This window comes from Talpa europaea (genome assembly GCF_964194135.1).
Source record: "Talpa europaea genome assembly, chromosome: 1".
Classification (NCBI taxonomy): domain Eukaryota; kingdom Metazoa; phylum Chordata; class Mammalia; order Eulipotyphla; family Talpidae; genus Talpa; species Talpa europaea.
This window is the reverse complement of record NC_140073.1, coordinates 29092916-29106269: the sequence shown is the minus strand read 5'-3', so window position 1 is coordinate 29106269 and position 13354 is coordinate 29092916. Positions and strand designations below refer to the sequence as shown.

The 13354-nt window shown below is 34.6% G+C and overlaps 1 protein-coding gene across 2 annotated transcripts in view; it reads left to right on the top strand.

The window, feature by feature from the left end:
* GAS2 (growth arrest specific 2) overlaps positions 1-13354 on the top strand; it is a gene marked incomplete at both ends in the record, with an annotated part of 114337 nt that overhangs the window by 67040 nt on the left and 33943 nt on the right. Inside the window, 2 exons of one of the 2 annotated variants that reach the window (XM_084255406.1) lie at positions 1544-1651; positions 10912-10965. In XM_084255406.1, coding sequence (XP_084111532.1) covers positions 1544-1651; positions 10912-10965 — 162 coding nt within the window. The remainder of the gene's footprint in view (positions 1-1543; positions 1652-10911; positions 10966-13354) is intronic. The other variant, XM_084255407.1, reaches the window with a different exon arrangement.

The window sequence follows — 13354 nt, the reverse complement described above, 5'->3', positions numbered from 1 at the left end:
GGAATTTTACTTTATATCAAAGATTTAAAATGGTAATGAAATATTGTCTGAGCCCACAATGCATCAGACATTAATGATAAACAATAACATGTAATTTGCTATGATTGAAGTAAACACCAAGAATTTAGTTTTATTTGTTGGAATGAGGAGGGGTGGCAGAAGGAACTCAAGAAAACATGTATCCTGAAGTTAGTTCTCTTATTGCCCCCTGGCAATAGTGGTTACTCTTTGTATCTCTTCACTAAGGCATAATTGTATAGTCTTCAAAGTTAGTTTTTTTCAGTAATCCATCTGTTCTTGCTTTCCTTCTAGTGTCTTATGCTTCCTTATTCTTTGGAATCTCTTATAACCTAGGAAACCAAGCTGTTTAAGTCCTTCATACCTACGTGCAATTGAGTTTACATGTTACTTTTCACGTAGTTTTGTCTTTTGAGAGGGTTGATTGAAATCAAACATTGAATTGTTTGAAGAAATAATTGAATTTCTTTGATGACAAATCTCTAGGAATCATATCTTTGGGGAATGAAGAATTTGAGTGAGGGTAATCCAGTCCATTTTCTTCATAGTCTAAATTTGTTCTATCCACCTTCTCAAATGCAGACTACACATTGTTTAGATTGTTCTGTTTCTTCCTTTGAAAATTTTTCCAAAGCACAGGACATTCTTGTTTTGGGGTTGTTTAGTTGAAGAGAGGACAATCATGAGTCATAGTAAGTTCTCAGTGAAGGTAAACATAAAAATAAACCTTATTTCTAAAATCATAGACTATATATTGTCTTCTAAAAGCCACAACTATTTATAAGCATTGTAAATGTGCCATTTAAATTATGTATTTTTAGGCAGTGGGGAGAATATATAGAGATAACCTGATATTCAGACACAAATTCCATAAAATACCTACAGTCTGTTAGACGTGGACACAGAGGTAGGTTTTGGTGGGTGGTAATTACTGGGGTGAAGTGACTTGTTGGATTAATCTGGGTGAATTATAGATGACTTCTTAGAGAAAGTCTTAGAGTTCAAAATAAGAAAAAAAAATAGTCTCATTTTAGAAAGAATTGTTTAATTGATGTTTATTTTGAAAATGGGTAAAACCAGTATCATTAAAATAACATATAATCTGTGTTCACATACAATCTATTCTAGTTTGGAACATATTTATCTTGGCATATTTATCTTGGCAACCCAATACACGTGTTTTGTTTTGTGTTTTTTTTTTTTTTTTAGTTCTCCAAAAGTGAGAAGCCAGTTCATCTTTCCTGAACTGCCAATTGGTTTACTCATAGTCTCCTCCAGCATCACTATCTTTGTCATCATCTAGTTTATGTTTTAGTGCAATTATTGTCTATCAGAAAATGCATCTAAGGTCTAACCTTTATATAGTGAGGATTTAATGTGATCTCTGTGCTCATGTCATAGCCATAGTCTGATGGAGAACAAATTTAGAAGCACTATTGCGCAAAGGGCCTTTCAATGCCTAGAGCAAATTAGTCTAAGTGGGACCTGGTTAAGGAGCATTAACTTGCCAGCTCTTCTATTTCAGGTGAAACGGATTTCTGAAGATCCTCCTTGCAAATGCCCAAACAAGTTCTGTGTGGAGAGACTCTCTCAAGGAAGATATCGAGTGGGAGAAAAGATCCTCTTCATTAGGGTAAAGTTACACTTTCACCTTACTTCTTGTCATTTGTGGGATTCTTTGGGATTTGAGGTGGGGTTAGAGGGAAATATAACCGATAACTAAGGAGCTTCCCTAATGATGCTTACAGTTGCATTTGAAGATATGAAGAATTAACATTTTCCAGTGCACGAGGCATAATCACTACCTAGGACTAAATAAATAGAATATCTTTCTCTTATATATGCACAAACATGGAGATCAAATAAATGGGAAAAAAATTTCTTTTTTGTTTATACATTCAATTGCAAAGCAGCTAACCTCTCCACCTCTACCCACCATCAATGGGAAATAAAAACAGTATTTTGCCCTACCCTATATCTCAAGTTCTGGAAATGGCCATTCTTTTGGTCCTGGTTAATTTCCAGGTTATTTGAACATGACTATTCATGAAATTTGGATTATGAACCAGAGTGAGGAGAATGAAAGTTCATTATAGTAGCGTGATTAAATGGTGATTACCATTTCTAAGTTAGTTTTCTGGGTTAGAATAAATGAGTGTGAAGCTATGCCAATGAATGAATTTGTGGTCTCCAAATTTTACACATTTGGGCGTCTCCACTTCACAATCATCCATGTTTAAATCCTAATTAAATATCATGAACAATTTTAGTTGTAATTAGTGACTAAGCAAAACGAAATTCCAGGTCTTTCATTTGTGATGTTTTGTTCATAATCAAGGGACTTTGATCTCTCAAAATAAATTGTGACTTTTGCTAAGACCAAGTATTATTTTCAAAAGTAAGAAAATGAAATATATAGCTTAGGTATATTCCTAGAATAATGCAATTAGATATAAAAATTTGCTATCTTATTTTTAGTCATTTGCTAAAAGAACAGTGGTTTTGATTCAAAGGAGCTATATTCTTTTCTCATTTGAATATGTTCCACAAACCCTGTTTGTTGTTTTATAGAATGATTTGCATTTGTACATCTAGTCCAGTCAATGAACATTCTTAGCAATACTCAAATCAATGAAGACCCAGTAGAAATTTTGCCAGTGTAATATTTTCTTAATTTCAACTTTTGACTGAAAACTTATTTGTATAATGTCCTTTTTTAAGACTCTGCAACATGGTATTTGAAGAAAAATCTGATCATAATTAGCCTTAAAAGTGTCAGTCATTTTGTATTTTAACCTACTTTTAGGTTAATGTTTACTGATTTGAAAAAAAATTCTATGTAATAATTGCTCTTCTATTTGAAATGGCAATGAAAAGGGAAAAATGGCATGCTATTATTAAAGATTTAAGAACAAGGACCTTCCTGTTGGCGGAAGGGATTAAGTCTCAGCACTGTGAAGCCATCAGCAGCTGCTGCAGCATGAGTTCGATCCCCAGCCAGGGAGCTAACCCACATGGCACAGCAGACCTCTCCTGTCTTGCCCACTGCTTTCCTCAGCAGTGTAGTTCAGACAATCTGCCTGCTCTGTCCCCACTCTGTCTCTGGTGAATCCTCTCACTCCCGCACCTCTGGCCTGCACTCCAGATCTTGTATGTATAAATAAATAAAATAAATCTTAAAAAAAAAAGTCTTAAGAACAAATCAGAGAGATAATGGCTTCCCAGAGATAGTTGCCCCAGCCATCACTTATTGTCCTTTGTATTTTATTGCAAGGATAACATACCTAAAATGTTTGTTTTAGCCAAGCTGCCTGCTTTCACTTTAGTATATTAAAAAAAAAAATGATTTATTATCTCCACAAATGCGTTTAAATTTTACTGAGTTGACATTTCTTACTTGAGACTCAAACTTCTGTAGAATATTAGGCCCGAGAGCCAAATAAAAACACAGGATTTTGTTTAAGTACTTATCCCTTATCTTTTAGTAGAAGTGTTGACAAACCCAAGATTAATCAACTTCATATTTACCTTTTAACAAAATGTAATATCTTTAGATAATAATATAAATTGCATATATTTACTTATAGTTAGTCTTCCATATTTAATCAGTTGTCCACAAATTTATTATCTATATTTATGAATAATATACATTTATGTAGCATTTAACATTTAAGATGTTTTTTGATGTTCAATTTTTCTTTTAGGAAAATGTTTTCCTTTGGTATAATATACCTATGTATTATTTATAGAGGAATTGAAATTTGCCACCAGGAAGCAAATGATTTTAATTATAAGCTAATGAATGGTAAAAGAGGAATTCAAGACCAAACTCTTGAATTTTTTATGTTCTTTTAATGGGAAACAATACTGATTTCCTTATCTGTGATTATCTGGGATGTCTTGGAAAGTTTAATGCAGGTGATCTATTCATCCCTAGAGTGAGCTATACTATGTAGCATTTTCCATATGTATTTGGCCATAAAAACGGTTCCCCCTCACCATTTTTTTTCCAGCGTATCATCCTGGGCTAGAATGACATGAAAACATCTTTGGGAAAGACATTATCAATTGAAGTGAGTTTAAAAATGAATTTGTAACATAGAATAATCTTGAAGTAAAAATTTTCTACATCTTTTCTGAGTTAAAAACCCATATAGTTTTACATACTAGATATATAGTGTTTGTATTCATTTTTATCATTAAGTTCCATTTGGAAAGATAATTATCAAGAACTAGAAGGATGATGCTAAACCAAATAATTCATAAGGACAAAGACAAATACTGGATTATTTCTCCCATATATGGACTATAGAAAAGCAAAACAAATAGACAAAACTAAACCAAATAAACCCTAGAAATATGACTGTAGAATTGAGTCTACCAGAGAAGGAGAGCTGGGGTGAGTGACATAGAGGGCAGGGTGCCCAAGGAACTATGGTGGAGGACTGTGGATGATTTGGTAGGGGGTGTGGTGCAGTAACATACGTCTTCAGTGATGTGAACCTATACCTCTACATCATATACAGTGTTGTAAGCCAAAGTTACCTCAATAAAAAAAGGATACAATAATTTTTTTAATAAAGAAAAGACAGCTAAAATTTAATAAGAATTATTTGTGCCAGACATTTTATCAATACCAGGTGCCTTATGTACTTATATAATGTCTCATTGAATCCTAACATATTCCACTCCAGGCTGCCTCTATGTGGCATGTTCATTAAATTCAAGCATTTTGTTCACAAGGTTAGTGCTCTAAACAGGATCTGCACCTCTAAACAGTATATTTAGGGCTCAATTATATAATCATGTGTTCCTTACAGCATTTTTACATTAAAAACAGTCAGAATGCAATGAGCATTACACTGGCAAAATCAATAATCACTGCTATAAAGAAATCAATATACTTATCTGACTGTGTTACAATAGTCATAAGATTATAACAATATTTATTAGGTGTTTACTGTATACCATATACTGCTCAAAACAGTTCATATGACCTATCTCATTAGGCAAGACTAATTAGAACTCTATACATCATATATTTTTTAATCTGTCCTCATATCTTTTTAATAGACATCAGAAGAAAATTCTTCATTGCTAGTATTGTTTTGTTGAGTTTTTTTTTTTTTAATAATCGTAGACACTTTTTAAAGTGGATTAACATTACTTTAAGACATGTTTGTAGCAGCCCTTCATGGATGGGTAAAATCATCCAGTGTTCCATGCTATCACTGCCATGGTTCTGAGATTCTTTTTCACACTTAAAGAAATGTGGCTATTTAAGGAACCTAAAGAAAAGGCAATGAATAATTTAACTGGAGGTCAACAAAGGGATGTAAAATGTTATGAAGTCATCTTCTTTGTACTACTTTTGAATTAAAAATCATTTCAGATCATGAGAAAGGTCACAGGCATTGTTATTGATTCCTTGTAATTTTTTCTTTACCATAAAAATTCTTCAGGGTTATTCCTGTGTGGCAAAATTCAACTCACAGTAACAAACCAAGCAAGAGAGGCACCAGAGCTCTGTTGCTATAGCAACCAAACCTGGCAATGTCTTCTGGGATTGCTCTAAGGGAAGGTCCAATGATAGTCAGCGATATTGCTTTCTTTCCTGCTCTTATGACACATATTGATTTACTGTGAGTAAAAAGTACCCTGGCTCAAATCGCATACATTTTCTGCTAATGAAAAACGGACTGTTGTGTAAAAATGAAAAGGAGTTTTAAACAAATAGCATGGAGATTAAAACTTCATTTATCTTAGTGGAGACATTGCAGAAACAAACCAACACTCAGCAACTGAATGCTGAAAATTCACTTTTTAAAGAACATGAATAAAAAACCTCTCATCTAATTTAGTTATTTATGGAAGCAGTGTTTTTGTTTTCAAAACCAATGGTTTATACTTATTTATAGGGAAAAATATATGGTCACATTTGCTTCTGACATATGTAAAATCTCAGACATTTAAAGTGCTCTGATCCACGGTGGGAAACCTGTCTGTGATTATTAGCATACTACTATTTCCATACTGATTCCTTTTGCTCAGCTGTCTCAAAACAGAACACTAATTTAGGGAAAGCAAGCAACACAATGTTGCAAATGGATTGAAATGCTTTGATTTCACATTTGAATTATTTTTCATAGCATTTTTGCCCCATTCAAGATACTCCCATTTGTGGAAATGTTTTCATGTTCAATGAGTTTGTGCTAATAACATGGTTATAATTTACAATTTGGTAACATATCTCTCAAAGGACTTTACAGATGTTAATCAATCCTCTTAACCTCTTCTCTCTGAGAAAGGCATATATCTTGGATGAATGCAAAATAAGTAAATAATGATTAACCATGGTGCTAATGAATTCAGCCAGTAGGGTGTTGTTTTACTGAGATTTACCTTTGAGATTGAAAAATGTCGTAGAAAAATTTAAATGAGGCTTTGTCCAAGAATGTACTCCACACTACATTAGATACTACTATTGAAAGCAAGGGATTTATATATAATTTGATCTGTCTTACAACAATGGAAAGATTAGCCAGTGTATTTGGCAAGTATGTATATCCTTACTTAAGTTAGATAATTTATTTGTTTTCCTTTCATTGAATTTTTTAAAAGATTTATTTATTTAAGAACTGGGGTATAGTCAGAGGCATGGGAGGGTGAGAGAATTCACCAGAGACAGAGCGGGGAGCAGAACAGGCAGATGGAGTGAAGACACTGCTGAGGGGAGCAGTAGGCAAGGCAGGAGAGATCTGCCCTGCCATCTAGGAATCACCCTGGCTGGTCGGGAATCGAACCTGTGCTGCAGAGGCTGCCAGCAGCTTCACAGCGTGGCGCTCAACCCGCTACGTCACCAGGGAGGCCCCCTTTCATTGAATTTTTAATGTTCTTATTGCCAAGTGACCAATATGGCAAATTCTCAGAGAAAAGGGATCTTTTGTTTTAGCTCAATGAAAGGAAAACAAATGAATTGTCTAGCTTAAATAAACATATAGATACTTGCCAAATATATTGATTTATTAAAATATTTTAGAATTAGTTTTCACCTGAAGTGCTAAGCATTCTTACTTACCTCCAACTGTGTTAGCAAGGTTTATCAGACCTTTATATTGTACAGTGCATTTGTGACTATTTTACCTTGAGTCATTTTTTTGCCATTTTAATGCATCTACAATATGGACAATTCTTTTTCACTAGCCACAAATCAGATTTAAATGAAAGGAAGCATTGGAAAACTAAAAATCTTCATTGAAAAAGTATACAGGTGTTATGATTTGCATTCCCCATTTTCTGCATTGCTGTAAACTTCTGCCATTAGGAAGAACTGGTTATGTGCATATATGATATATGTGTGTATATGTCTTAGATAGCAGTGTGTGTATAGTTAAAAGTCAATAAGGTTCAATGTTAGAGATCTAAATATTAGAAAGATAAAGATAAGAGATTTAATATTATAAAGCTGAATTAGTGCAATGATTTGGCCTTTTGATTTTAAAAGCTGTCTTAAATTGATTCATTTTTGTACCTGAAATTTAAATCCCAGTAAAGAATCTTGTGCGAAAAGTAAACCTTCTATTTTCAGTACATTTTTTATATATACCATTGAACACAAGCAATGTTTATGTCTGTCAGACGTTTTTCTAGGTATTTTCCTTGGATTCTTGTATTTAACTCTCACAAGTCTTTGAAATAAGTATTATTATTTCCAATTTTAGTAGTATGGCAACAAAGCATTACTTGCCACAGATCACACATTTATAAGAGTAAAACTTTTCCTTTGAATTCAACGTGTCTGACTTCACAGCCCATGGATTTAACTGTATGCTGCTCATTCATGTAGTGAGTTTTGGTGCTCAACTTACCACTTTCAGTAATAATTGACCTGCCCTTAATGTGTGCTCCTAATTTGCTTATTCCTTTGTTTGTATTTTGGCAAAACAGGGAATTTAATAGTCATTACCTGATGTGGAGATTCAAAAGTGAGTACTCAGGAAAAGCAGAATCTTATAAAGCAGTAAAATCCAAAAAGTTTTAGAAAAGCCAATCAGCATAGTGTTCACCTTGATCAAAATATTTATTGATTTTCTTTTCAATATATTGTCCAGATTTGTATGGTCTTCCAGAAGCAAACATTTATTCTGGGAATGAAAAAACAAATATTCTCAATTTACTTCAGTTACATATTTCCATTTCCAATTTGCTTTTATGCAGTTAAGATTAAACCTCCCTAATGTGATTATCTGTGAAAGGATTTTCTGAACACAATATGGTGAGGTGGAGAGGTGAAGTTGCTTTTTGTACACTTGTTTTTTTACTAGAAGGTCTAAATAAGAACTTAAAACAAAATGCAGACTGAAAACTTTTGGCATAGCAACCAATTCTTTTGGAAACAAGTTTCCTACAAATGGATGTCTAATGATTTTTAAATTACATTTTTTTCCTTAACTGTTTTTGTCCTATAACTTGAGTATACCTTGCTTTTTATATGGTTTATAAACTATATTCAATTATACATTTTCTCATTTTATCCTCATTGCGACTTTCTGAGAACAATCAGTGTGATTTTTAATTCGTAACATCTTACTGATGAGGAAACTGAAGCTATGAGATTCAGCGATTTTCCCAGGGTAATCCAGCCAGAAAGTACTTGATACAGGATTAAATCATATTATAAATATTTACATATTAAATTCCATATGTTTTAAATTTCACACCATGAAATTTCCCTTTGAAGTTTTTTTAAACTCAGCGCTGTTACCATGTTTTTGATTTAAGGAACATGTGCTTTGCATTACAAAATAGATATTACTTAATAATATAAATTACAATGCTAATAAGATTTTTCTCTTCCTTCCTTTTTTAATCTTTCCTACAAGAACATTCCCTGGCTTACACATTCCAGGGGCTGATATAAAGGTCGATGAGATTTAATGATTAAAATGCAAATGATCTTTTGCAAAGGGAAAGAAGGGAAACAATTATATATAATGTGTGTGTTCTTGAATTATTGATGAGACTTCTAGCAGGCAACGAATAAACCTGTGAAATATCTGTCGTTATAAATTGTATATAATTCTCTCATGGTCACAGCTTGCATAAACAGGATGCTGGAAGGTTCATTAAGAGTGTACTGTGCAAATGTGGCCATCTTGAGTTTGTAGTGAATACAGTCAAGTGTGGTGGAAATTTTATCATTATAATGTTGACTATAATAAATTAAGACTCATTTATTTAGCGGTATACTTTTCTTAAAATTAATGTTAAGTTTCTGTATAACTTGGTCATTTTCGATTTTGCCTTGCAGTTCCTCTAGTACTTGAGGTTTTGAATTTCAGTTCTTCAGTAAAAATATGTGATCTTGGTCCTCAATGTTGAAGCCTCCATCCCTTAAACTGCCAAGCCTTTAATTAGAAGAACCTTACTAATTTACATCAAATTTTTAATTTCCTGGAATGGTGTGTTCTCATTTTATTAGTAATAACATTTTCATTTGAAGCTTGAGTGGATGTTGTTTTAGGCTATATTCTGCCATTTCCTGCCATCTTGTTTAAAGCACACTGATGTCCTTAGGAGATCTTTATGTAGATTTTGGGAAGAACAACCTGTAATATTCTGGAATGACTATTTGGGCTCAGGATATACACCTCAATGCATTATAATGAAAACCCTAATATTACTAAAAAAGAGAAAAATCCCAGCAAGTTATTTTGTAATATTTGCCATATTTCCTAAAAAAAAGAAAAGAAAAGATTTTACCAAGAAATCACTATATCACAATTCCTTTCTACCTCGTATTTTCCTGGCACTCTATAGTCAACATGAACAAGACCTAGATGTGTTCTTAGAATGAAAATGAGGGATAACTCTTAGATCTAACCATGGAGATCTCATCTATCTCCTGTATTAACCCAACTTATAAGAAAAACAAATCCTCCTAAGAGCACTATGCGAATTCCAGAGAAACCTACACTTATATGCCATTTTGGCACCAACGTTTAAATAGGATCTTTCCTCACATACAGCATGCATCAACATGATGGATAACACACTTGCAAACATCAATTAGAGAAAATATGCTGCAGGTAAAAGGGAAGATAGTCTTGACTGACAGATAAGGAAACTGTAGCTGTAAGAGTATATAATTGTGGGAAGGGAAATAAATGTTCCCCAAGGATAACTTTTCTTTGGAATCTTGATACTTAGAGAACTGGGATTGTTTTTTAATACTGATTGAAGGACTTTCAACACACCACCTTGTGCCTCATAATTTTCTGAGGATAAATATAATGGTGGGGCTTCAGATAAAAGCAAGGGGCCAACATGAGTGAGTTCAGTGGTACCAGGGAATTCAGAACAAGATGGCAGGATATTTCTCCCAAATGGAAAGTTTCAGACAGAAAATAAAATCTTCCTTTACTTACAAATTTTCTTTAGAGCTTTATTAAATATTCTCTAGAGTCTGGTATGTAATTCTTTTTGTGGAATCAGCACATCAACAGATGTCTGTTTCCCTGTCAAAATAATTTCCTTACATGTATCTCTTTATGGGAAAATCTGTTAGCCAGGAGCAAGAGACCAAAGGACCCCAGAAAATAGAGAATTCTAACATTTGTACTTTAAAATACCAATGATGACTCTATGCCACGCTTCTCAGACTACGTATGCCTCAGTCACTTAACATGGAATCTTAGGCAGCGGAACGTCCCTTTTTTATAAATTATGAAGAAATAGAGGAATAATCATTATTATGGTGACCTGGAAAATAAAAAGGTTTTCTTTAACTCGTCACAAGAAATCACAGTTTGCATTTGCAGGTAACGTTCCTGTGCCTATCTACAATGGAGATGGAGAGCGTTTTATGAACTTCCTATCTTCTTGTTTCAGTAGGGTCTTCATGGTTGTTACTATGTCTCCACAGCCAAAGCAAAACAGACGTTTAAGGTAATTACTTAGATAATTAATGGGAAAACCTCTCTACTTTGCTTTCACTGTGGCGCCTTGGCCTCCAATCAAACGAGGGAAGTTGGGCAGCCTAAAAGCTGTTTTTCACTTTTATTTTTATAATGTTGTTTTGTTTTAGTGAGGTATTAGAATATTGTTTCTCCTTTGTTCGTAATACTTGGACAATGGCCATCTGGGGTTTATGGTGGGTGGGTGGTAGGGAGTGATCCAGTAATTTTTGTCTCATTTAACTCCCATGTTTCAGTGTGTCCTTTGTTGAGCTTATCATTAAAAAAGTTTAAAAGCAGAAACTTCGATATAGGGTCCATATATAATATCATCTTAGTTTTTTATTTAAAATAATTAAACTAATACCCTATGGAATAAAAATGAAATAATTTCAGACTGCTTCTAGTCTATGGCCATCGTACTCATGACTCTTTTTGGTGAAATACATATGGAACCTCATGGACTCCTTCCAGAAATCTGCTCCTGACCATACCTAACTCCTAGGTGTGTCAACAATCTTTTAACTAACATGTGAGATTTATTATTTTGGTAAAATAAAAGTTATAGAGGATGGGAGTGGGATAGACTCAGACTAGCAAGTTTGCCAGTTTAGATAGAAGGATGGCTCATTTTTGTTTTTTATTTTTTTTGTTTCACATTAATACAATCACTAGAAAAGACCAATTTTTAAAAATGCTTCTGTAAATAAGATGAATATGTCTGAAAACTACACCATGAAAGGGCCTCCCCAGGTGGTGCAGGCAGTTGAGCGCAGCACTATGAAGATGTCTGCAGCCTCTGCAGCGCCAGTTTGATCCTGGCCAGCCAGAGAGGGTCCCACATGGCACGGCAGACCTCTCCTGTCTTGCCTGCTCCTCCCCTCAGCAGTGTATTTCATCCGTCTCCTGTTCTGCTCCCCGCTCTGTCTCTGGTGAATCCTCTAACCCTCCCGCACCTCTGGCCTGTACCCCGGTTCTTGTATAAATAAATAAATAAATAAATCTTTAAAAAAAAAATACACCATGAAAATTAGTCTGGGTTTCTAAAAATGTACTGTTAAATACATTACTTTATTTATAACTTTTTCTTTCATTAAATACATGAGTATGTGCCAGGCACAAGAGCTATTAGAAATCTTGGACTACTAGAAATTGTGTGCAAAAATGTTATTAGTAGTATTAAAAATATAGTTTCTCTCTCTAAGCTCTGTATCTTTGTAAAGATTATGTTTTGCAATGCAAATAATTAATCACTACTAATTATTCTGACCATGAAATACTGCTTAATTGGATGTGTACATCAATAATGGACAAGCAGGAGAAAGAGGTGAGTTCCCTGAAAGTCACTTTTAAAGTCTCCTCAATGAGCCTGAACATGTCTCTTTGACCTTCAGAGTGCACCATCCACTATTCCCTAGAGGAGCAAGGCACAACTTTCCTGGAACTTGTTGAAAGACTTTGCCTGCAGACTTATCAAGGAAGTTACTATTTTTTTAAATTTATTTATTTATGCATACAAGAACTGGGGTACAGGCCAGAGGTGTGGTGCAGGGTGAGAGATTCCCCAGAGACAGAGTGGAGTGCAGAACAGGCAGACCGACTGAAATACACGGCTGAGGGGAGCAGTGGGTGAGACAGGAAAGGTCTGCTGCTCCATGTGAGTAGCTTCCTGGCCAGGGATGGAACTCATGCTGCAGAGGCTGCGGATAGCTTCACAGTGTTGTGCTTAGCCCCTTGCACTACCAGAGAAGCCTGGAAGTTACTATTAAGTGAAGATGAAACCTAAGTCTACTGTGCTAATCTTGCAGTGACAGCCTTGACCCTCATTTATCACCAAAGGTGATGGAACCACTCTTGCTGGCTGGGTTTGAGGTCTCCCTTTTCACTATAGAGGTGTCTAAGGAGGCAGATGTTGCCTGACAGGATTCCTTTGTTCAAAGAATGAGTCTTTGTGTTCTTTTCACTCCTTACATGTCTATACCTTTCTTTGCTTCTCTTAAAAGTAATTTTTAGATTTTTCACAAGTCATTTAAAAGGGCTTGTGGACTGGACTAGAAAGTCAGGAGAATAGTTACCTGATAACCCTAGTTGTGCTTCTTCATATTTTAGGGTAAATCTCTAAAGAAAATATTTGAAGTTAGTATGATCTCAGTAGGCATCATGGGTTTTGGGGGGGGTGGATTGTAATGGAGCTGACCTGCTAGATCTTTTGGGGGCAGTTCACATCTCTTTTGGGGGAGGCTAAAAGTGGTGCATAGTTCTTTCCTTCTCTCAGCCTTCCTTCATTACCCAGAGAAGATAAATAGAGGAAGGACACATACTTTGCCAAGTTTTCAAGGTGCCTCCTGGTTCCTTGTTTATCTTCTGTCTAAATAAAGACA